General features: G+C 49.5%; 1 protein-coding gene across 3 annotated transcripts in view; it reads right to left on the bottom strand.

Annotated features, from left to right (window-relative positions):
* The window catches only part of LOC121275944 (solute carrier family 12 member 7-like), a 465,011-nt gene that overhangs the window by 269,280 nt on the left and 169,736 nt on the right, over nucleotides 1-25,995 (bottom strand). For all 3 annotated transcript variants that reach the window (XM_041183838.1, XM_041183839.1, XM_041183841.1), the window contains exons 4-8: nucleotides 18,939-19,085; nucleotides 17,415-17,469; nucleotides 14,549-14,679; nucleotides 5,523-5,764; nucleotides 3,048-3,259 (exon numbers count right to left, since the gene is read on the bottom strand). In XM_041183838.1, coding sequence (XP_041039772.1) covers nucleotides 3,048-3,259; nucleotides 5,523-5,764; nucleotides 14,549-14,679; nucleotides 17,415-17,469; nucleotides 18,939-19,085 — 787 coding nt within the window. The remainder of the gene's footprint in view (nucleotides 1-3,047; nucleotides 3,260-5,522; nucleotides 5,765-14,548; nucleotides 14,680-17,414; nucleotides 17,470-18,938; nucleotides 19,086-25,995) is intronic.

Below are 25,995 nucleotides of genomic sequence, written 5' to 3'. Positions count from 1 at the left end.
GTGATTGGATTCGAACCAGGGTGCCCAGAGCATTACCCTGACAATACCATTATGCCACAACCTCCCCAAGGCCTATCTGACAGGAGGAAAGGATTCAATTCCACTATGTTCTGCAGCTAGCCCTGGATCTGCACAACAATAAAAACTAGAATCAGGGCAAAGAGAAAAGGCTTCACTCCCACATTACCAGCAGAGTGCACAGTTTTCCAGGAGTTCAGCCTGTCAATTCCTAGCAGCACATCTCTTTTTCTAGGTTACTGATTTCAGAAGCATAAGTAGAATCCTCAATAGCTGGGAAAGTAATGCAAATAAATGCTTAAGGTATTGCTGCTTTGTTCCAGAAATGCTAAGGTGCCTGGTTCAAAGCCAAAACTTCTATCAGCACATTTCATTTCCCACTGGATGAAAGTGTCTTACACCACTAAAGGAGGTCATAAACTGGGATGTTAAAACTTTAAAACATTGCTATTAATACATTTGAATTTCAGCTAAAAACTCGCATTAAATTACTGTTCCAGCGTTAATGCATTTATGGGTTCACTGTCATGGTCCTCAAAATTTGTGCCACCGAACTTAAAAGCATCCATTGCCATCTCAAATGCTTCACATCAGTCCTTTATTCCTCCACCTTGCAAATCTACTGCCAGCATTCCACCTCTTAAGCAAATGAAGCTCCTTACTGTTCGAAGTTGAGACTCATTGAACAAGCTCTAATACATTTCATCCTCTTCTGTGTCTCAAACTGAGGAATAGATTACTTTCCTTCCTGCTGAAATCACCAGGATTTTAAAATCCGTACTTGATATTTAATCACAACTTTCATGAGCTACCTTGTATGCTCTTGACATTCAATGCCATTACCGTTGCTGAATCCCCCAGTATCAACATCCTGGAGGTTACCATTGACCAGAAACTGATCTGGACGAGCCATATAAATACCATGGCTACAAGAGCAGGTCAGAGGCTAGGAATCCTGCAATGATGAACTCACATCCTCACTCCCCAAAGCCTGTCTACTATCTACAAGGCACAAGTCAGGAGTATGATGTAATCCAAAAACACAAGAATGTCAACACCATCCAGGACAAAGCAGCCCACATGATTGCTATCCAATCCACAAACATTCACTCCCTCCACCACCGATGAACAATGGCACCATCTACAACATGCACTGCAGAAACTCACCAAGCCTCCTTAGGCAACACCTTCCAAACTCATGACCACGACCATCTAGAAGGACAAGGGCAGCAGATACATCAGAACACCACCACCTGGAAGTTCCCTTCCAAGCCACCATCATCACAACTTAGAAATATATCGCCGTTCCTTCACTGTCGCTGGGTTAAAATGCTTGAACTTCCTTCAAACAACACTGTAGGTGTACCTACACCACCTGGACCGCAGTGGTTCAAAAAGGCAACTCACCACCACCTTCTCAAGGACAATTAGTGACGTGCAATAAATGCTGGCCTAGCTAGCGACAACCTATATCCCATGAACAAATAAAAAAAAATGCGAGTAGGTGTAGGTGTTTATTGTCGCTGGCACGTCAGCTGAGCCTCAAGGTATTCCAAAACAATTTATATTTTGTATTAATGCAGGAGACCAGTATACAGAGGGCAATGATAATATTATATTTGTTATACCACAGTTCAACTTGATTCTATATTCCTGAATACTAAATGGACAGAGAGAAAAATCCTTTGGTCTAAGATGTAGAGTCACTATTAGACCCAGACACATTTACAATGGTAGTTACAAAATGCAAAGAAAAATTCATCAGAGATGTATTTTTAAAAATCACCAGAACTGGTTATGGGCAAAGAGCAAGGGACTGGGGCTATTCAGAGAACTCTTTCAAAGAGTCAGCATAGAGACCATGAACCAAATGCCCCCTTCCTATGTTGCATCATTCAGATTGAATCTCTTCAGAATAATACATGGCATCATCAGAAGAATAGCCTCATTAGGCATTCTTGGCTGACAGCCCAAGCATGTGTTAGTCTGTAACACCTGTACTCAAGGGAAAACACTGCTTGATTGACAGCTTTCTCTCTCAAATCTATTTCTCAATTACTCAATGCTTATTTACACAAGATAAAGAGGTGTCAAGTGCTTGCAATTTCTGATCTTGATATTTTAAAGAATTGGTTGATTGACACATTTAGGGCTGCAGGAAAAGGGTTTTTGTAAGAATGTTATGAATGAAGACTTTTAAAAAAAAAGCTTTATCACACATTGTTACTTTAGGGTTCATTGGTTCAGTACAGTGTACATACTTGGTAAATGGGCATTGAAGTGCCATAGTTTGGCATGGAGGGTACAAATGACCATTGTGGACAGGTGGATAGGCATGGTTTGGCAAGGATGGGCCATTTGGGGGGGGGGGCACTAGGTGGAGGGGCATAGGTAAGACCTTTTAAACTTTCAAAAGGTTCACTCATCCAGACTATGGTTCATGACATCTCTAAGGGACCGTGAGCCACAACTCATTGAAAAGCTGGCCCAACTCCATGAAAATTGAGATGGCCTAGGAGATGCCTAACCCTGCATTGGAGCTGGCCAGGTCAGGATTGCAGAGTGTGGGCCCACGACTTGCACCAACCTGCACCCTTACCTCGTACTGACTAAAATTGGGCATATTGGAAATGGGGTCAGGAATCCTGGAATTGGGACCCGGCTGCCATTTTTAAAGTCGCACAGAGTCTCCAGCCTATTAACTTTGGTTTTCTCTCTCAAGATGCTATAGGCTAGCTGGACGTTTTCCAACATTTTCTGCTTTTGTCCCTTATTTCCAGCATCTGCAATATTTTGCTTCTACTTTAGCAATTGTACCCACAAGATCAAGTCTAATCTTCAAACTTTTTTTATTTAGAGCTATGACAAAAAGTGCAACATTGGTTTATATGGAGGAATCTTCACTCTTTAAGAGGTGCGGCAGGCAATCTTTCAAATATGTTTTTGACTCATGCCATAGGTTGACCTGTTCATGAAAACATTCTCCTCAAGCAACTGCTAGAATATCTGCTTTTCTGATAAATACTCACCATTTATTACATTGCTTGCAATACCAGGAATCCCTTGAATTACTGTGACGTTGTTGAGATTAAAGTATTCATTGCAGGTGGCATTGAGATAGGGACTATCACAGAAGAGTTGCCAAAGCTGAGTTGTCACTGTCTGGTTGCCTTCAGTACTAAACTTAGCACACACATCAAAAGCTTGCCAGGCTAAAGTCCGGTTTCCAAGCATACATAGGCTGTGGAAGGGAGGAATATAGTAATGCATAAAATGGCAATGTGAAAAATATAAAGACAAGAACATGGGTGAACATGGAGTCACTTGGTCACAAGAGTAGGAGATCAGATTGCTGCAAACATTCTTCTATTTCTACATCCATAACCTAAGAACATAATGGTGAGTTGGGGTGATCACGATTCAGATACGTCTCTCCCGATTGTCATTTCCATTGAAGTCAATGGAATGGGAGAGACATACGTGCAAGGGGCAGCTGAATCGATTTATCACCCAAAGTCAAAATTACCCCCCATAATATGTCAAGGTGATGAAAATGTTATTCAACCCATCAAAGCCCATCCCATTTGCAATCCAAAAAGAATTTAAACTCTCCCAATGTCTTGGCTTCTATCATCTTAATAGTAGCATATTCTAGATATTTATCATAGCCAAGGAGGGAAGGGTGGTCAAAAATAAAAAAAAACTATCCCAGGGAAATTCACTGGGATCAGTGATATGATCATCTGGCCACAGTTTTAGCAGTGTAATCACAAGAGAAAAATCTTGGCAAATGTACTGTACAGTACATGCAAGTTCTCAATTCTCCCATATCTATGCTTCAGCACTGGGAACACATGGCCACTGTGTGAAATCAGCTAATGATGTGTATTAACAAAAGACTGAGACTCTACACCAAAGTATAGAGATTAAAAGTCACATAACCTTGGATACAGACCCAGGACTTAGTGCTCTAGTCAAAATAGTACCTCAACTGGATGAGTTATAATAAAGTTCATAATTAGGGTTTTTTTTCAAAAGACATACACAGCCTTATAATAACAAGAATACTTGTTTTTATATGGGGCTGTTAATGTCATATAAGACATTTCACAGGGGCAGTATTAAACAAAATATGGCAACAAGCCATATATTATGACAGATGACCAAAGATTTAGGCAAAGAGGTAGCTTTTCAGGAGTATCTTTAAAGGAGGAAAGAGAGGTAGAGGGGCAAGAGATTTAGGGAAGTAATTCCACAGCTCACTGCCCAATGGTGAAGCAGTTAAAATTGGGAATGCTCAAAAGGCCAGAATTAAAGGAAAGGAGATATCTCAAATGGCTGTGGGGCTAGAGAGGATGCGAGAGTGAGGAACGAAGCCATGGACATATTTGAAAACAAGGATGAGAATTTTAAAATTGAGGCATTGCTTAACCAGGTGAATGGGTTTTTGTGCTAGTTGGGGCACAGGCAACAGAGTTTTGGGTGATCTCAAGATTATTGATGGTAGAAATGAGGATGCCAGGAGTGCATTTTAACAGCCAAGTTTAGAGGTAACAAAGTCATGAATGAGGGTTTCACTAGCAGATGAGCTAAGGCAGGGGTGAAGTTGCAGAGGTAGATATAAATGGTCATTATGATGACATGGATCTGTGGTTCAAAGATCATTTCGGGAGTTAAATACGACACCAAGGTTGTGAAAAATCTGGTTCAGCCTTGGACAGTTGCTAGGGAGAGGGATGAAGGAAATAGGTCAGGGTGTGGAGTTTGTGGTGGGGACTGAAGACAAGGGTTTGAGTCTTCCTAATATGTAATTGGAGGAATTTGCTGTTCATGGGATGTCAGACAAGCAGCATGACATACATAATAGCAAAGAGTTGAGTAAAAAGAGAGGGAACAGTGGGCTGTCCCAACATGACTGGTCATTTTAAAAAGGGCAAATACGATAGTTTTTGAGAGTGACTGTTTCTCCAACCTGACCCATTTTGTGTCCCCTCTTGTTAAGATACTAAGGAATGATTCGGTGGACAATGGGAGCCCTCAACTTGGGAAAGGCACATGTGAATATGCACCACAGCAACATCTAGCACCTTGAGGAGGGGAAATAAATTGAAAGGGGTAAAAGGTTTAAATTATGATAATAAATTGCATTGATCAGGCTTGTGTTCCTTCAAGTACAGAGGAATAAGAGGTAATCTAATGAAAGGTTTTGAGATGATTAAAGGAATTGATAGGATAGATAGAGAGAAACTATTTCCTCTGGTGAGAGAGTTCAGAACGAAGGGGTTATATCTTATTATTAAAGTTAGGCTGTTCAGGGGTGATGTTACAAAGCACTTCACATAAAAGCTGTTCCTATGCGATAGAAAATAGATATGATTTTTTATTTCCAATCTATATTATCGAGACCAAAGTGTTACATTTTATTTTTCATTCGAAAATGACAAGGCTCTTGAAGAATGCTCGAAGCAGCTACTTCGAGGTGGCCGATGGGTGGATGTACTTACGGAAAGTCAGGTGGATTGAAGGCAGTTTTGATGACCCCTGCATAGATGGCAAGGATAGAAAGGATGACGCAGGCTAGGAAAACCAGAGCCAGTTTGTTGACGTACTTGACTCCGACAAATACCACCGTGGCCATCAGAGTGATTGCACATGTGCCGTAGACCCTCATGTTATTCAGCATGGCACTGGTTTCTTGGCTGGGATCCTCTGCTTTGAATATAGCTGCACTTGGAACAATGTAGGTCTAGAAGAAAAGTTGTGCACTTAGACCCAGAGAGCCCACTGATTCACCATTCTATAACTTACAATATTTTGGCAACAGGCACAAAAGGGGTGGGAGCAGCAGCGAGAGAGAGACAGACAGAGAGACGGCAGAATTTTCTGCCTGTCAGGTAGGCGGGCCCATCCCGGGAGCCGATCCCCGCCAGAGAAGCGGGCCCCGTCGCCATTTTACATGGGCAGGCCAATTAAGGCCCGCCCAGCGTGACGTCTGGCGAAAAACGCTAAGCGCTTCCTGTGCGGGGGGGGGGGGGTGTATTCCCCAAAAGCGAGTGCACACTTTCGCACATGTGTATGAAAGAGCGCACATCTCCATGATGCTAAGTGCTGCCTCAGGGAGATCACTGACAATTTTAAGAACGTTAAAAATAGAAAAAAAAATCCTTAACATGTCCTCCTCATGTGACAATGTCACATGAGATGGGACATGTTCATAAATTACACTAAAACTTTATTGAACTTTTTAAACGCCTACATGAAACCTCATACCGCTGCTGGATGAGGTTCCATGTTTTTTCAAATCCCTGCCGGGGCTCCTGGCCTGCCCACTAACCTTAAGGTTGGACGGGCAGGTCCTTTAATTGTTTCAATGATCCTGCCCATGGCCTCAATTGGCCATTGACAGGACGGCGGGCACACAGCTGATTTTGCTGCGGCCCCGCCTTCCTGAAAATGTAAATGGGGCGGGATGATGTCGGTGGGAACACCGCCCCCTGTTCACCAGCAGCAAAATTCAGCCCAGAGAGGGGCGGGCTGGAGGGGGGAGTGAGACGGGGCAGGGGGGGAGGAAGAGTGAAGGGGGAGGGGGGGCGAGAGACGGGAGGGGGCGAGAGACGGGGGAGGAGAGGGGAGGGGGCGAGAGACGGGGGAGGAGAGGGCGAGAGACGGGGGGGGGAGAGGGCGAGAGACGGGGGGGGGAGAGGGCGAGAGACGGGGGGGGGAGAGGGCGAGAGACGGGGGGGGGAGAGGGCGAGAGACGGGGGGGGGAGAGGGCGAGAGACGGGGGGGGGAGAGGGCGAGAGACGGGGGGGGGAGAGGGCGAGAGACGGGGGGGGGAGAGGGCGAGAGACGGGGGGGGGAGAGGGCGAGAGACGGGGGGGGGAGAGGGCGAGAGACGGGGGGGGGAGAGGGCGAGAGACGGGGGGGGGAGAGGGCGAGAGACGGGGGGGGGGAGAGGGCGAGAGACGGGGGGGGGGAGAGGGCGAGAGACGGGGGGGGGAGAGGGCGAGAGACGGGGGGGGGAGAGGGCGAGAGACGGGGGGGGGGAGAGGGCGAGAGACGGGGGGGGAGAGGGCGAGAGACGGGGGGGGGAGAGGGCGAGAGACGGGGGGGGGAGAGGGCGAGAGACGGGGGGGGGAGAGGGCGAGAGACGGGGGGGGGAGAGGGCGAGAGACGGGGGGGGGAGAGGGCGAGAGACGGGGGGGGGAGAGGGCGAGAGACGGGGGGGGGAGAGGGCGAGAGACGGGGGGGGAGAGGGCGAGAGACGGGGGGGGAGAGGGCGAGAGACGGGGGGGGAGAGGGCGAGAGACGGGGGGGGAGAGGGCGAGAGACGGGGGGGGAGAGGGCGAGAGACGGGGGGGGAGAGGGCGAGAGACGGGGGGGGAGAGGGCGAGAGACGGGGGGGGAGAGGGCGAGAGACGGGGGGGGAGAGGGCGAGAGACGGGGGGGGAGAGGGCGAGAGACGGGGGGGGAAGAGGGCGAGAGACGGGGGGGGAGAGGGCGAGAGACGGGGGGGGAGAGGGCGAGAGACGGGGGGGGAGAGGGCGAGAGACGGGGGGGGAGAGGGCGAGAGACGGGGGGGGAGAGGGCGAGAGACGGGGGGGGAGAGGGCGAGAGACGGGGGGGGAGAGGGCGAGAGACGGGGGGGGAGAGGGCGAGAGACGGGGGGGGAGAGGGCGAGAGACGGGGGGGGAGAGGGCGAGAGACGGGGGGGGAGAGGGCGAGAGACGGGGGGGGAGAGGGCGAGAGACGGGGGGGGAGAGGGCGAGAGACGGGGGGGGAGAGGGCGAGAGACGGGGGGGGAGAGGGCGAGAGACGGGGGGGGAGAGGGCGAGAGACGGGGGGGGAGAGGGCGAGAGACGGGGGGGGAGAGGGCGAGAGACGGGGGGGGAGAGGGCGAGAGACGGGGGGGGGAGAGGGCGAGAGACGGGGGGGGAGAGGGCGAGAGACGGGGGGGGAGAGGGCGAGAGACGGGGGGGGAGAGGGCGAGAGACGGGGGGGGAGAGGGCGAGAGACGGGGGGGGGAGAGGGCGAGAGACGGGGGGGGAGAGGGCGAGAGACGGGGGGGGAGAGGGCGAGAGACGGGGGGGGGAGAGGGCGAGAGACGGGGGGGGAGAGGGCGAGAGACGGGGGGGGAGAGGGCGAGAGACGGGGGGGGAGAGGGCGAGAGACGGGGGGGGAGAGGGCGAGAGACGGGGGGGGAGAGGGCGAGAGACGGGGGGGGAGAGGGCGAGAGACGGGGGGGGGAGAGGGCGAGAGACGGGGGGGGGAGAGGGCGAGAGACGGGGGGGGAGAGGGCGAGAGACGGGGGGGGAGAGGGCGAGAGACGGGGGGGGAGAGGGCGAGAGACGGGGGGGGGAGAGGGCGAGAGACGGGGGGGAGAGGGCGAGAGACGGGGGGGGAGAGGGCGAGAGACGGGGGGGAGAGGGCGAGAGACGGGGGGGGAGAGGGCGAGAGACGGGGGGGGAGAGGGCGAGAGACGGGGGGGGAGAGGGCGAGAGACGGGGGGGGAGAGGGCGAGAGACGGGGGGGGAGAGGGCGAGAGACGGGGGGGGAGAGGGCGAGAGACGGGGGGGGAGAGGGCGAGAGACGGGGGGGGAGAGGGCGAGAGACGGGGGGGGAGAGGGCGAGAGACGGGGGGGGAGAGGGCGAGAGACGGGGGGGGAGAGGGCGAGAGACGGGGGGGGAGAGGGCGAGAGACGGGGGGGGAGAGGGCGAGAGACGGGGGGGGAGAGGGCGAGAGACGGGGGGGAGAGGCGAGAGACGGGGGGGAGAGGGCGAGAGACGGGGGGGGAGAGGGCGAGAGACGGGGGGGGAGAGGGCGAGAGACGGGGGGGGAGAGGGCGAGAGACGGGGGGGAGAGGGCGAGAGACGGGGGGGGAGAGGGCGAGAGACGGGGGGGGAGAGGGCGAGAGACGGGGGGGGAGAGGGCGAGAGACGGGGGGGGAGAGGGCGAGAGACGGGGGGGGAGAGGGCGAGAGACGGGGGGGGAGAGGGCGAGAGACGGGGGGGGAGAGGGCGAGAGACGGGGGGGGAAGAGGGCGAGAGACGGGGGGGGAGAGGGCGAGAGACGGGGGGGGGAGAGGGCGAGAGACGGGGGGGGAGAGGGCGAGAGACGGGGGGGAGAGGGCGAGAGACGGGGGGGGAGAGGGCGAGAGACGGGGGGGGAGAGGGCGAGAGACGGGGGGGGAGAGGGCGAGAGACGGGGGGGGAGAGGGCGAGAGACGGGGGGGGAGAGGGCGAGAGACGGGGGGGGAGAGGGCGAGAGACGGGGGGGGAGAGGGCGAGAGACGGGGGGGGAGAGGGCGAGAGACGGGGGGGGAGAGGGCGAGAGACGGGGGGGGAGAGGGCGAGAGACGGGGGGGGAGAGGGCGAGAGACGGGGGGGGAGAGGGCGAGAGACGGGGGGGGAGAGGGCGAGAGACGGGGGGGGAGAGGGCGAGAGACGGGGGGGGAGAGGGCGAGAGACGGGGGGGGAGAGGGCGAGAGACGGGGGGGGAGAGGGCGAGAGACGGGGGGGGAGAGGGCGAGAGACGGGGGGGGAGAGGGCGAGAGACGGGGGGGGAGAGGGCGAGAGACGGGGGGGGAGAGGGCGAGAGACGGGGGGGGAGAGGGCGAGAGACGGGGGGGGAGAGGGCGAGAGACGGGGGGGGAGAGGGCGAGAGACGGGGGGGGAGAGGGCGAGAGACGGGGGGGGAGAGGGCGAGAGACGGGGGGGGAGAGGGCGAGAGACGGGGGGGGAGAGGGCGAGAGACGGGGGGGGAGAGGGCGAGAGACGGGGGGGGAGAGGGCGAGAGACGGGGGGGGAGAGGGCGAGAGACGGGGGGGGAGAGGGCGAGAGACGGGGGGGGAGAGGGCGAGAGACGGGGGGGGAGAGGGCGAGAGACGGGGGGGGAGAGGGCGAGAGACGGGGGGGAGAGGGCGAGAGACGGGGGGGGAGAGGGCGAGAGACGGGGGGGGAGAGGGCGAGAGACGGGGGGGGAGAGGGCGAGAGACGGGGGGGGAGAGGGCGAGAGACGGGGGGGGAGAGGGCGAGAGACGGGGGGGGAGAGGGCGAGAGACGGGGGGGGAGAGGGCGAGAGACGGGGGGGGAGAGGGCGAGAGACGGGGGGGGAGAGGGCGAGAGACGGGGGGGGAGAGGGCGAGAGACGGGGGGGGAGAGGGCGAGAGACGGGGGGGGAGAGGGCGAGAGACGGGGGGGGAGAGGGCGAGAGACGGGGGGGGAGAGGGCGAGAGACGGGGGGGGAGAGGGCGAGAGACGGGGGGGGAGAGGGCGAGAGACGGGGGGGGAGAGGGCGAGAGACGGGGGGGGAGAGGGCGAGAGACGGGGGGGGAGAGGGCGAGAGACGGGGGGGGAGAGGGCGAGAGACGGGGGGGGAGAGGGCGAGAGACGGGGGGGGAGAGGGCGAGAGACGGGGGGGGAGAGGGCGAGAGACGGGGGGGGAGAGGGCGAGAGACGGGGGGGGAGAGGGCGAGAGACGGGGGGGGAGAGGGCGAGAGACGGGGGGGGAGAGGGCGAGAGACGGGGGGGGAGAGGGCGAGAGACGGGGGGGGAGAGGGCGAGAGACGGGGGGGGAGAGGGCGAGAGACGGGGGGGGAGAGGGCGAGAGACGGGGGGGGAGAGGGCGAGAGACGGGGGGGGAGAGGGCGAGAGACGGGGGGGAGAGGGCGAGAGACGGGGGGGGAGAGGGCGAGAGACGGGGGGGGAGAGGGCGAGAGACGGGGGGGGAGAGGGCGAGAGACGGGGGGGGAGAGGGCGAGAGACGGGGGGGGAGAGGGCGAGAGACGGGGGGGGAGAGGGCGAGAGACGGGGGGGGAGAGGGCGAGAGACGGGGGGGGAGAGGGCGAGAGACGGGGGGGGAGAGGGCGAGAGACGGGGGGGGAGAGGGCGAGAGACGGGGGGGGAGAGGGCGAGAGACGGGGGGGGAGAGGGCGAGAGACGGGGGGGGAGAGGGCGAGAGACGGGGGGGGAGAGGGCGAGAGACGGGGGGGGAGAGGGCGAGAGACGGGGGGGGAGAGGGCGAGAGACGGGGGGGGAGAGGGCGAGAGACGGGGGGGGAGAGGGCGAGAGACGGGGGGGAGAGGGCGAGAGACGGGGGGGGAGAGGGAGAGACGGGGGGGAGAGGGAGAGACGGGGGGGAGAGGGAGAGAGACGGGGGGGGAGAGGGCGAGAGACGGGGGGGGAGAGGGCGAGAGACGGGGGGGGAGAGGGCGAGAGACGGGGGGGGAGAGGGCGAGAGACGGGGGGGGAGAGGGCGAGAGACGGGGGGGGACGAGGGCGAGAGACGGGGGGGGAGAGGGCGAGAGACGGGGGGGGAGAGGGCGAGAGACGGGGGGGGAGAGGGCGAGAGACGGGGGGGGAGAGGGCGAGAGACGGGGGGGGAGAGGGCGAGAGACGGGGGGGGAGAGGGCGAGAGACGGGGGGGGAGAGGGCGAGAGACGGGGGGGGAGAGGGCGAGAGACGGGGGGGGAAGAGGGCGAGAGACGGGGGGGGAGAGGGCGAGAGACGGGGGGGGAGAGGGCGAGAGACGGGGGGGGAGAGGGCGAGAGACGGGGGGGGAGAGGGCGAGAGACGGGGGGGGAGAGGGCGAGAGACGGGGGGGGAGAGGGCGAGAGACGGGGGGGGAGAGGGCGAGAGACGGGGGGGGAGAGGGCGAGAGACGGGGGGGGAGAGGGCGAGAGACGGGGGGGGAGAGGGCGAGAGACGGGGGGGGAGAGGGCGAGAGACGGGGGGGGAGAGGGCGAGAGACGGGGGGGGAGAGGGCGAGAGACGGGGGGGAGAGGGCGAGAGACGGGGGGGGAGAGGGCGAGAGACGGGGGGGGAGAGGGCGAGAGACGGGGGGGAGAGGGCGAGAGACGGGGGGGGAGAGGGCGAGAGACGGGGGGGGAGAGGGCGAGAGACGGGGGGGGAGAGGGCGAGAGACGGGGGGGAGAGGGCGAGAGACGGGGGGGGAGAGGGCGAGAGACGGGGGGGGAGAGGGGAGACGGGGAGGGCGAGAGACGGGGGGGGAGAGGGCGAGAGACGGGGGGGGAGAGGGCGAGAGACGGGGGGGGAGAGGGCGAGAGACGGGGGGGGAGAGGGCGAGAGACGGGGGGGGAGAGGGCGAGAGACGGGGGGGGGAGAGGGCGAGAGACGGGGGGGGAGAGGGCGAGAGACGGGGGGGGAGAGGGCGAGAGACGGGGGGGGAGAGGGCGAGAGACGGGGGGGGAGAGGGCGAGAGACGGGGGGGGAGAGGGCGAGAGACGGGGGGGGAGAGGGCGAGAGACGGGGGGGGAGAGGGCGAGAGACGGGGGGGGAGAGGGCGAGAGACGGGGGGGTGGTGGGGAGGGCGAGAGAGAGAGAGGAGAGAGAGAGAGAGAGAGAGAGAGAGAGAGAGAGAGAGAGAGAGAGAGAGAGAGAGAGAGAGAGAGAGAGAGAGAGAGAGAGAGAGAGAGAGATAGATAGACAGAGAAGGGGAGCGAGAGAGAGAGAGAGAGATAGACAGAGAAGGGGAGCGGGCGATAGAGACAGACAGAGAAGGGGAGCGGGCGATAGAGACAGACAGAGGGGGAGCGGGCGATAGAGACAGACAGAGGGGGAGCGGGCGATAGAGACAGACAGAGGGGGAGCGGGCGATAGAGACAGACAGAGGGGGAGCGGGCGATAGAGACAGACAGAGGGGGAGCGGGCGATAGAGACAGACAGAGGGGGAGCGGGCGATAGAGACAGACAGAGGGGGAGCGGGCGATAGAGACAGACAGAGGGGGAGCGGGCGATAGAGACAGACAGAGGGGGAGCGGGCGATAGAGACAGACAGAGGGGGAGCGGGCGATAGAGACAGACAGAGGGGGAGCGGGCGATAGAGACAGACAGAGGGGGAGCGGGCGATAGAGACAGACAGAGGGGGAGCGGGCGATAGAGACAGACAGAGGGGGAGCGGGCGATAGAGACAGACAGAGGGGGAGCGGGCGATAGAGACAGACAGACAGACAGACAGAGGGGGAGCAGGCGATAGCTAGCGACAGAGACAGACAGAGGGGGAGCGGGCGATAGAGACAGACAGAGACACAGACAGACAGAGGGGGAGCGGGCAATAGAGACAGACAGACAGACAGAGACACAGACAGAGGGGGAGCGGGCGATAGAGACAAACAGACAGCGGCACAGACAGGCAGCGGCACAGACAGGCAGCGGCACAGACAGGCAGCGGCACAGACAGGCAGCGGCACAGACAGGCAGCGGCACAGACAGGCAGCGGCACAGACAGGCAGCGGCACAGACAGACAGCGGCACAGACAGACAGCGGCACAGACAGACAGCGGCACAGACAGACAGCGGCACAGACAGACAGCGGCACAGACAGACAGCGGCACAGACAGACAGCGGCACAGACAGACAGCGGCACAGACAGACAGCGGCACAGACAGACAGCGGCACAGACAGACAGCGGCACAGACAGACAGCGGCACAGACAGACAGCGGCACAGACAGACAGAAATCCTAACAGAGAGAATTGCAGGGATGTGCCAGAGTCCAGAATTGGAGGAGCACATCTGAAGATTGTAGGGCTGGAGGCGTTTACAGATGTAGAACACAAAGGCCATTGAGGGCTTTGAAATCAAGCATGAAAATTTTTAAAATCGTGGCCTTACCTTTGTTGGTCAGTGAGCACGGGGCGACAGGTGAATGGGAACTGACGAGTTCGGATAATGGCAGAGCTTTTGGGTGTGTGCTCCATTTAATGGATGCAAAGATAAAGCAGGAGACTGGCCTGGAGAATATTGGAACAAGCAAGCTTTCTTTTTATATAAATCAAAGGAGAAATGAGGGGTTTTTTTTTGGCGTTTCTCGATAATGAACAACCTCCTAATTAACCCAAATGTATGTGTGACTTTGAAACCTGCAATTACTGAGGATACAATTTCATTAGGTCATTAATTACAGAGGAACTCATCTTTCATTAAAATAGTAATTTCATGCCTCTGTGTTAATCGTGACAGAATACTCTGGAGTTCAAAGACTATGCTTGGAAATATTTAAGTGTTTTGAACAAGTAGAAAACCCTTCTACTGTAAACCAATACAAGGGACAGGAGATTCTAACTAACTAATCAGCTCTGGAAGGCTAAAATTAGTTAGGGATCCTGTCCCTTACTGCTACCCAGGGAATCCCTGTTTCAGCTCGTGAAGAACGCCCATTCAGGTCAGATACCAGGGGACTAGCAGTGCCCAAGACACTGTGAACCAACAATAGATGCTATCTTCAGAAGCTGAATTAAGTACCCTGGGAGTCAACCCATGACACTCAAACCTCTGCGTTAGAAGGTTGAGTGTTCATGACCCACTCCAGGCACTTCAGCCTATTTAAGGCAGAGAGCAGCCATGATCTAATCTAATGATGGAACAGTCATAAGAGGCTGAATGGTCTACTCCACCCTCTGATGCAATGATATTGCAATAATATTTTTAAAAATTTTTTATACAGCTTTGAAAGAATTATAATTTCTCAAATGTTTTGAGCTTGACTCAGCTCCTAAAATGCTACAACTCACCAGTAGAATTTCAATCGTTCCCAAGATGTACATGGCCCCAGCAAATGTGGTTCCCAAATAAAAGCAGAGGCCCACAGCCCCTCCAAACTCTGGGCCCAGTGACCTTGAGATCATGTAGTAGGAGCCTCCAGCTGTGAAAAAGGGACATAAAAGTGTGAGAGAGTTGGTGAAAGGTGAAAAGGAGAACAATTTTGATCAGAAATAAAGTGGGTCAGAGAAAACAAAACATTTTAGCATAAGCAATATCAAAGATAGACAGGCTTAGGCTAAAACTTAATACTGGCTATTAGTAATTGACTTTGGATAGGAATTTCCTCAGAATTGCTTCTACTGCACTGCCATATCTATGTTGCAAATATAGTAGGTACCCTGCATTTAAGCTTGTAAACAAAGGTTATGCTACACATCAAACTAAGTTATGGAAACAGGTCCAAGAAAGTTCCTAGCGATACCCATATGGCATCCTTCACCATGTCAGCCATGGCTCAGTGGTAGCATTTGTAACCTCTCAGGCGGAAGCTTGATGGTTTAAGTACCACCCCAAGAGACTCCAGCACAAAATCCTGTGCAGTACTGAAGATGTGCTGCACTGTTGGAGGTGCTTTCTTTCAGATGAAACATTAAATTGAGGTGATTTTCCCTCTCAAATGGACATAAAAGATTCCATAGCACTATTCTTACAAAGAGAAGTTCTCCCTTGTGTCCTGGTCAATAATAATCCTTCAATTTACATCAATAAAAGAGATTAAATTGGTAATTTATTTCATTGATATTTGTGGGAGCTTATTGTCCACATACTGGCTGCTGTGTTTCCTATATAACAAGTGACTAGGCTTCAAAATAAACTTAATTTGTTTAAAGCACTATGGTACTGAAAGGCACTATATAAAAATACAAGTCTTTGTTTTCTCTATTAAAACATATGAGAAATGTATTTCTTGTTCACCTATCACCAAAATTATTGTCTAGTCTTTATTTTAAATCCCAATCAAAAGCCAGAGTTGAGGCTCCTCGACAGCTAATTTACTCATTCTCCCTAGGTTCAATTCATTGCTGTTAGCTGATCTGACCTCTGGTGGCAGTAAGTGTGTCAAAGGATGAACAGGCTAACTTGTATTCTATAGGGCATCCATCAAACCCCCAGGAAATTCCAAAGCACTTTACAGCCAATGAATTATATTTGAAATGTAGTAACTTGTAATGTAGGAAATGCAGCAAACAAGCAGCAATATAGTGACCAGATATTTTATTTTAGTGGTATCAGTTGAGGGATAAACATTGGCCAGGACACTGGGGAGAACACCCCATCTTTACGTTGAAATATTGCCATGGGGTGTTTTGCATCCATTTGAGAGAGTAGATAAAGCCCCAGTTTAACAGCTGCTCTGAAAGGTGGCACCTCCACCTGTCCAACAGCCCCTCATTACTGCACTGCACAGTGTCATGAAAGATTTTGTGCACATGCCTCTGGAGTGGGACATGAACCCACAACCTTCTGACTCAAAGACAAGAGAGCTACCACTGAATCATGGCTTGCACAGAAGAAAGGAAAGGCATAATTTATTTGATGTGTAATAGCTAAAATCAGGATTTTGAGTGTGGTTCTTGGCCAAAAAAATGGGGCAGGTCTCCCAGATACCAAAGCAATTTCTGGGCAAACAGGAAAACAACAGCTTAAGAGGGAAGTTAGGTATACACTTCAGAAACAGAAGTTTGCAGGACTATAGGGAACTATCAGGAGAATGGAAATGGTTGATTAACTCTTTTAAAAGAGCTGGCACAGGCACAATGGGTTTAGTGGTTTGCTTCTGCTTTTGGTGTATCGCCATCATCATAGACTAATATCCATATAATTCTATGAACTTCCAGTACAAAAACTGTTAATGTTGTTAAGTGTGTTTCAGAAAATTGCGGAACTCCTTTAAAGATTTGGTGGAATTAAGGGGGAAGGAGAGAATCAATTATACGATAATTGTACCAGAGGCCTGTAGCAGTGAAATGATGGAAACATTTAGAAGTTAAGCCAGAGGATTTACAAAAGGTTGAAGCGCTGAGAAGAAAAGCTGTAGGTGGAACTTGCAATGACATATGAGAATATTGAAGTTAAATGTTCCTGTATTTAATAGGCTCTTAGTAAAGTGTTACAAAATAGAATTTCAAGGTGTCTAAAAGCATTTCACAGCCAATGAACTATTTTTGATGTGTTGTCAGTGTTGTAAGACATGAAACGAGGTGGCTAAATTTTATTTAAAAGGTCCCGCAAACAACAATTAAATCATAATCAAATAATCTTGACAGAGGGAGAAATGTTGGCCAATACACTGGAAGAGCTCATCCACATACCAAACAATTAACTCTCAAAAAAAAAATCAGTGTTCGTGAACAGATTTAATATTCTTCATCAGTGTTCATGAATAGAGAGTTAATATTCTTCATCTCCTCAATGGTGCTGGATGCAGAGGACCCTTGTATGTTCCAGCAGCTGCTGGTGCTTCAGAAAAACACCCCGTGCACATGCAATCATCTTCACATGTACTTTTCAACAGTTCAATATTTAAAAGCAACAACTGAAAATTTGAATCAGTTAAAGTAAATTGCAAATGCTATAAAAATCAAATTGTCACTAAGACTTTATTCAAATTGAAGGAGCTGTGGCTGGGTCTGGCACCCAGTGGACTGGACAACCTTGATGTCCATTTACATATGTGGGGCCCAAAAGCTGAAACAGTTAGAGCATGTTTTGCTTTTGGAAACTAGTCAAAAAAACTGCTCCACTGATGAGCAATGCCATATATCATCTACTAATATAGATAATGTAAGTTGCTGCCTCCCAGGAAAGGCTTTTATATAAGAAGGGTTCAATTACCTGGCACCACTCCATTGGTTGCTATGGCACTCATCGATATTGCAGTCAGCAAGGTCTGTGGAGAAAAATCCAGTGAAAATTAGCTTGGCCTTAGTGCAGAAAGATACACAGCAATCAGCAAGTGAAGGAGATTACCAGTAATGGTTTAGTTACAGAGCTGCTTTTAAAAAATCTATTCATTCTCACGTTGTGGCCATTGCTGGCAAGGCCAACATTTATTGCCCACATCTTGGGGCTGCTGAGATGGTGATAGTGACCTTCTCCTTGAACCACTACCATGTGTGTGAAAATGTTCTCACAATGCTGTTATGTGTGAAGTTCCAGGATTTTGAACCAGTGAAAACAAAGGAATGGCAATGTGTCCAAGTCCAGATGGTATGCAACTTGAAAGGGAACTTGGGAATTGATGGTGTTCTCATGCACTTGCTGCTCGTTTTAATTTACCAATCATGATTCTTTCCCACATACTGAAATCCAGAAGTTGGCAGTGCTGAATTTAATAATCTCTTGCTATTCAGTGAAGTTATTTTTATTAACAAGACCAGGCCAAAATGAAGTTGGATCATTACTAACAGGGAGTGAGAGGGGGCAGTGTGGGGCTAATTTCAGTTTCTGTGCAGATTAAAATGGCACTGAAGCCAACAGAACTGTTGAATTATTCTTCTTCAATTGATTAGTGACGCTATTTACTCAAATAGCTATGGGGCTTTTCAAAATATTGAGTGTTACACTGGGAACGAAGCATGAACAAGGCAGCAGCACATGACTGCTTTGGATGTTACATGTCAGCAAACCAGCTTATGAGATCTGTAACGCATATGGGACTGACTCAAAAGTAGCAATCTCTGCATCTGATCCAGTTTAGAATATAGCATTTATTTATATTCATAGAGAACCCTGTAACAATCAAGCATTGGAAATTTTAAATGGGTGGTTGGATCCAGGACAAGAGTCATAAAATTCACATTACAGTGACACTAACTCACCAATTCATACGATAGCAATGCTGCACCTTTATGGTTCGTGCCCTAGTGGTATTAAATTCCTTACAATTCATACCATAGTGATACTGGACAATTTGTAGACAAAATTAGTAGCCTTAGGATAACAAAGTCAATATGATATTTCGAACACCAAAACCCATTTTTATTATATCAGCACCGATTAAACTGAATTTGAGCTCTGATCAGTAGCATATTTCAGACTCAAGTCTGAAAAGCAGAATCAGCGTTTAGCAGCAAATATTCATTTTTAAAAATTCTATCACAATGGGACAGATGGCCCGAGGTACATTTGCTGGGAACATGATACATAGCAGAGGAGGTTATTTGGAAAATCTTTCAGTGACGAACATTCTCTGCAAATTTTTATTTTTTGAGAACCTTCTGACAGAACTTGTTATTCAAAGTACTGGACCTGCTATCCCATTTATCAGGGTAATGATTCTTTATAATTCTAATTCTCAAAAGCAAATGATTTCTTAAAGAAGTTTCAGTGGTTGAATCCCATTAGCTTCCAACTTACACAAGCGCAGCACATGAAGACAATCCAGAAGGACCCGAAGATTCCTGCAGCTCCCACAATCCATGTCAAGCGCAGGAACAAGATAACTCCCAGAATGTTCTGTAGACACGGCAAATAGACTCCTATACATGTACCCATTCGAGGAGCCTGCAAGACAGCATTAATTGAATTAGGTCTTCACTTGAGAAAGTAGAGGCAACGACAAACATCAACACATCAACTGCCGAGGAGAGGCAGGACTTGATTTTATACAGCAACAAAGCTGTACTTGTTACTAAATAGCGTGACTTTGAAATGTAAAATTCGCATCATAAAGCAGTTGAGTGACTGAAGGCTATTATGGCAGCTTGGTTGCGCTACACTTCTGTTGTCCATATTACTGAAAAGAAGATAAAACAATCAGACGTGCATTTGCATAGCAGCTTTCACACCCTTAGGACATCACAAAGTGCTGCGCAGGCAGGGCAGCACTTTTGAAATGAAGTCACTGTTGTGTAGAAACATAGCAGCCAATTTGTGTACAACAGGGTTCCGCAAACATCAAAAACTAAATGACCAAGTCATCCGTTTTAGATGTTGGATAAGGGTTTAATTTTAGCCAGGATACCTAGAGAACTTCTCTGCTCTTCTTCACAGAGTGCCAGGGGAACTTTTACATCCATCCAAGAGGTGGTTTAACATCTCATTCCAAAGACAACACTCTCAACATACAGCACTCCTTCAGTACTGGACTTGGAGTGTCATCCTAGCTTAGGTGCTCAAATATCTGGAGTGAGGTCGAAACACCCCGGTCTGGTTCAGAGTTGAGAGTGTTATCACTAAAACATAGGTGACACTAAGATGATCATCCCAGAAGATGGGCATGAATTTTAGGGACATAGGATGAATAGCAAAAGGAGGACTGACAGATTTATATGGTATAATTTAGAAGGGAAGGAAGTGGAGCTGAATGATCTAGCAAGGTTTTTTTCAATACTATGTTCTTCCCTGGGTTGAAGCAGATAAGGACAACCCAAGTCAAGTTCGGGGACATTAAGTGCCTCAGCTCCAAATAAGAATGACAATATTTTCTGATTATTTAGAAAGTATTTTCATTCACAATCATGTGCTTATTACCAGTGATTGCAATGAATACCTAATTTATGTTGAACTAATTGAGATCACAGTGACAATCATGGCAGATCATTAGACCGAAGTCTAGATACAAGTTAACACTTTTGGGTCATTAATGCACTAGTAATATTTTCTACTTCACCACCTGGGCATAAGACCATAAGACGTAGGAGCAAAATTGGCCATTCGGCCCGTCAAATCTGCTCTGTCTTTCAATGAGATCTTGGCTGATCTGATAACCCTCAACTCCACTTTCCTGCCTTTTCCCCATAACCTTTGATTCCTTTACTGATAAAAAAAATCTGTCTATCTCAGCCTTGAATAGACTTAATGACCCAGCCTCTACAGCCCTCTGTGGTAAAGAATTCCACAGATTAACCACTCTCAGGAGAAATTCCTCATCTCTGTCTTAAATGGGCAACCCCTTACTCTGAGATTATGCCCTCTGGTCCTAGACACTCCCACAAGAAAAATAATCCATCGTCTACTCTGTCAAGCCCCCTAAGAATCTTATATGTTTCAATAAGTTTGCCCTTCATTCTTCTATACTCCAATGAGTACAGGCCCAACCTACTCAACCTGTCCTCCTAAGAAAATCCCTGCATACCTGGGATCTATCTAGTGAACCTTCTCTGGACTGCTTCCAATGCCAGTACATCTTTCCTTAGATAAGGGGACTAAAACTGTTCACAGTATTCTAGGTGTGGTCTAACTAGTGCCTTGCATAGTTTTAGCAAGACTTCCCTATTTTTATATTCCATTCCCTTTGAAATAAAGGCCAACATTCCATTTGCCTTCCCTATTACCTGTTGAACTCATACTAGCTTTTTGGGATTCATGCACCAAGACCCCCAAATTCAGCTCTTCTATTCTTCCGCCAAAGTGCATAACCTCACATTTTCCCACATTATATTCCATCTGCCGAGTCTTTACCCACTCACATAACCTTTCAGTATAATTTTTATACTTTCATCACAACATATAAAGCCTTTCATGATCACAGGACATCCCGAAGCACTTTACAGTCAGTGAAGTACTTTTGAAGTGTAGTCCTTGCTGTACTGTAGGAAATGCAGTAGCCAATTTGTGTATAGCAAACTCCCACAGCAACAATGTGATAACGAGCAGATTATCTGTTGTGTGATATTGATTACAGCCAGAGGACTGGGGATAATATGTGTTTTTTTTTCAAAATGGTGCCATTGGATCTTTTACATCCTCCTGAAGGAGAGCAGATAGGGCTGCAGTTTCTGGTTTATTGTAAAATAGGTTTATGGGTGCGAATATAGTTGGGTCTCCTGTGTGATTTAATTACATTTGGAGTCAAGTAGCCTGCAAGCTTGAAATCATCAAAATAAGCTAGGTGTAGAAATGTGCTTGAAATGCTACTGAGTAAACATAGATGCTGGTTTAGCATGTAAGGTGTGAAGGGAATTTGCATTTTTAGATAAGTGAAGGGATTGTTTGAATTTCAAAGGGATGTTAGACTGTTTACAACTAGTCAGATAAGCAAGGCCAAGGAATGTGTTTATTTTTCCCAAAAGGTTACCTATAATATTGGCAGCATGAAAGTTTTTATATTGTGAGGAAGATACAGTTTCAAAGACATATGGAACAATAGAATTTACATATTAAAGACAGAGAAACATATATAAAAGGAGAATGAAAGGCTATATCAGGAGGGGGTCATGTAAGATCTAACAGGAATGTGTGACACAGCCTTCAAGAAGCCTCCAGCCATTTGTGCGTTAGTCTGCAATATAAAGTAACTGAAGTTGGGGAAGGCACGTGAAATTCCACTGTCAAGTGGTACTGTGTTAACTTGCTGGGTTTGTTTAAAATCTAAAATCTATTTTGGACTGTTGCCTTAAAGGGGATGTGTAAATGGGAGTCAGGTTAATTAAGAATTTTCAGAGTTGTTATAGTAGCAAGTAATTTGTAGTCTTATGTATATGTTTGAAATCATTTTTGTTAATAAATATTTTAATTTAATTTTTAAAATCTCTAAAGGTCTTGGTGGACTCGTTATTTCTGAATTCAGTGCGCATCTTCTCATAATAAATACAAACTGCAAAACCTTTGTGATAGCACAACCAAGTTTCTCTCGTTGATTCGGTTCGCCTGGCACACATCATCTGAAGGGTACATTGTGCTTTAATTAAAAAGCTGATGTTAACCTAACATCAATTGCCATTTGTGGAGGAGTGTTCTAAATTTCTACCACCCTTTCCTGCAGCAGTATTTCCTAACTTGATTCCTGAAAGCTCTGGCTCTTTTTGGGACTATGCCCGCTGGTCTGAGATTCCTCAACCAGCAAAAACCATCTGTTTCCCTTAATTGCTTTGATCAAATTGCACCTTAAAACTCCAAATGCGAAGGAATTGAACCCCAGTTTGTGTAATCTCTCCTTGTAATTTAACCATTGGAGTCCAGGTAAATCTATGCTGCATTCCCTCCAAGGCCCATATATCCTTCCTAAGATGTATCCTTCCTAAGATGTAGTGTGTAGAACTGCTCTCACCACCCTAGAGCCAAGCAGAACTTTGCAAAGCTGTAGCATAACTTCTAGCTCCTTATATTCTAGTTCTAGACATAAAGGCCAGCATACCATTAACCTTTCTGGCTATTTCCTGTACCTGTTCATGACATTCTAATGATGCATACATATAAACCACCAAGTTTCTTTGGAGCTCCACTACTTCCGGCTTTTCACCATTTAGGAAATATACACTTTTATCCTTGATCTCACATTTGCCTACACTGCAATCCATTAGCCACATTCTTACCCATATAATTTATCAATAGGACTTTGCAATTTTATGCTTCCACCTACACTGCTTACAATGCTGCCTATCTTTGTGTTATCAGCAAACTTGGATATGTCATTTTCTCTTGCATCACCAAAGTCATTAATAAATAGTGAATAGTTGAGGCCCAAACACAGCTTCAATTGAAGCCCAAGAACCTAACAGTTCCTTGGGGGACTTTATCAAATGCCTAGATAAAAGCAAAATATTGCGGATGCTGGAAATCTGAAAGAAAAACAGAAAATGCTGGAAAAACTAAGCAGGTCTAACAGCATCTGTGGAGGGAAAAAGAAAAGTTAACGTTGCGAGTCCTTTCGACTCTTCTTCAAATGAAGAAGAGTCATACAGGCTCAAAATGTTAATTCTATGTTTTTCTCCACAGATGCTGTTAGACCTGCTGAGTTTTCCCAGTATTTTATTTTATTTTTTTAAATCAAATGCCTTCTGGAAATCCATATAAACAGCAACCACACACACTCTCCTGTCCATCACCTTAGTCGCCTCTTTAAAAAATGTGGTTAAACCTCCTCCCCACCTCTTTCCCCATATTTCTTTTTTCCCCTTTTTGAAACCCATCATTGAATTTGTATCACCACTTTATCAGGTTGTTCATATAACAATTGGTTAAGATATGGAATAAGTTTCTCTTTATAGTGTAACAGGTTCTTTTGCCGATCACTTTAAATTATGTGTTTAGGTTTCTGGAATGGTGGTGCTTCAATCCACATCTGACTGACAGGGGTCAGTATGCTGTCAATTGAGCCTTATCTGGCTGATCATTAGTATGAGGAATTCTCTTCCCCACAGAGCAGTGGAGGCTGGGTCATTGAATTTATTCAAGACAGAGTTAGACAGATTTTTGATAGACAAGGTAATCATGGGTTATGGGGCACAGACAGGAACGTGGGGAGAGACCACAATCAGATCAGCCATCTTACTGAATGACACAGCAGGTGCGAAAGAACAGGAGTGGGCCATTTTGCCCTATGTTCCTATGTCTGACCATTGAAATCAAAGCAAATGTTAAAGCCATAAACTAACAGTTGTTTATTAACCTTAGAATTGGATTTTAGTTAGCAAGACTTAAACACGGACAATAGAAATAAATAGTATATAGGGTTAATTGACGAAATGAACCAAAGGTTACCAAGATAGTTGGTATTATGTCAATTATGTCATAGCAGTTCAGCATCAGCTACTTGCTGGTAACTGTAGGGTTGAAATCAGTGGCTGTGATTGACGTAAATTGGTGAGATTAATTTAGATTAGACTTCGTGGATAGCTGACAAGTTAATACCATTAGAATGGATAAAATCTATACGCTTATAATTAAAGTTTCCAGAACTTGCACATCCTCAACCTTATGAGCTGGCATGGATAGTTAGCTTCCCCCTCAGAGGACAGTAGCAACCTTTCAAGACTTCAGAGTAATGAACCTTAGTCTGGAGGTACTGTGCCGTCCTCCTCAATCCTTTGTCTGGGGTAAATTTACCATCTGTGCTGATAGCTGTATCTGAACTAGCTGTTTTAATCTCACTCTCTTACTGTCAGGGAATCCAAGTGGCATACTAGTATTGATGTACAATTTTAACATCTGTAACCCTTTTGGTCTCTTTGCTGCAGATGCACTTCGATTTTACAAAAACACCTTCCACAAATATTAGACAAGGAATTTGTACACCATTGAGTAGAAAAGTGACCAAAATGACTAGAACCATACTGAGGACTGAAGACTTTAATGTAAAAACGTGTTCATATAAAGCAGGACATCTTCATATTGACTCAATGGACATGTAGTCTGGGCGGTTAATTTTCTAACCCCATAAGGAAGTTTTAGCTTGTGCAAGTCTTCACAGTTAATTAGCTTTTACCCATTCCTAATACCTCCATTTTAAGGACACATTTAAGGCAGTTATAAGAGTATTTCTCCTACAGTCAACTATGACAATTTATTAGAACTTTCAGGAGGTTGTATGAAATACAAGTATAAGACTGGATTTAAAACATTGGTTAAAAATAGACAACAATGCTAGAGGAAGATGTTTACTTTTGGATAGTGTGGGGTAGAGGGAAGGGGACAAAAATAAAGGGAGACAAAGATGTCAAGTTCAGCTTCCCAGGGACAGGTGTTTTGATCTTTGTTCCTTGTTTGCTTAAAATAACCAAGATTGCAAATTTGACAATAGACACTGAAATAGCTAAGAATTTGCAGAGGGCTTTATGGCCTTCACATAAATTGAGAGGCAGATGACAAATTAAATCTAATAGACAAATGGAAAGCATTGCACATTGGACAAAATATATCCATGTAAGCAAAACATTTACAGATAACAAACTTACAAAGGGCGGGGCGGGGGGGGGTGGCGGCTTGTGGAGTGGTTGGGGTGGTGGGGGAGAGATAGAGTAGGCCACTCGGTCCCTTGAGCTTACTCCGCCATTCAGTAAGATCATGGGTGACCTAATTGTACTCTCCCACTTACACCCCCAACCCCGATAACATTTCAACCCCTTGCTTATCAAGAACCTATTCATCTACCTCTGCCTTAAGAATATTTCAACACTCTGCTTCCAGTGCCTTTTGAGGAAGGGAGTTCCAAAGATTCATGACCCTCAGAGAGAAATATCTCATCTCGGTCTGAAATGGTTGACCCATTATTTTTAAACCGTGACCCCTAGTTATTGATTCTTCCACAAGTGGAAACATTCTCTCCACATCCACCCTGTCAATACCTCTCAGGATCTTAAAGGCTTCAATTAAGTCGCCTCTTACTCTTCGAAACTCCAGTGGATACAAGCCTACCCTTTCTAACTTTTCCCCTAAGGCAACCTGCCCATTCCTGGTATTAGTCTAGCAAACCTCTGAACTGCTTCTAATGCATTTACATCTGTCCTTAAATAAGGAGGCCAATACTGTACACAGTACTCCAGATGCAGTCTCACTAGTATCCTGTATAATTGAAGCATAACCTCCCCAGCTTTGTATTCAATTTCCCTCACAATAAACAATAATATTCTATTAGTTTTCTTAATGTGCTTCCCCCCCACCCCCACCGCATTGCAAACAGACCTGGTGGGGGTGCACAAAATGCAGCCCTTTGGCAAGTATCATCGTTCTCGGCTGCAGAAAGCTCTATGGA

This window comes from Carcharodon carcharias, chromosome 3, assembly GCF_017639515.1.
Source record: "Carcharodon carcharias isolate sCarCar2 chromosome 3, sCarCar2.pri, whole genome shotgun sequence".
NCBI classification, from domain to species: domain Eukaryota; kingdom Metazoa; phylum Chordata; class Chondrichthyes; order Lamniformes; family Lamnidae; genus Carcharodon; species Carcharodon carcharias.
Note: the sequence above shows the minus strand (reverse complement) of the source record. Positions and strands in the feature narration are given on the sequence as shown.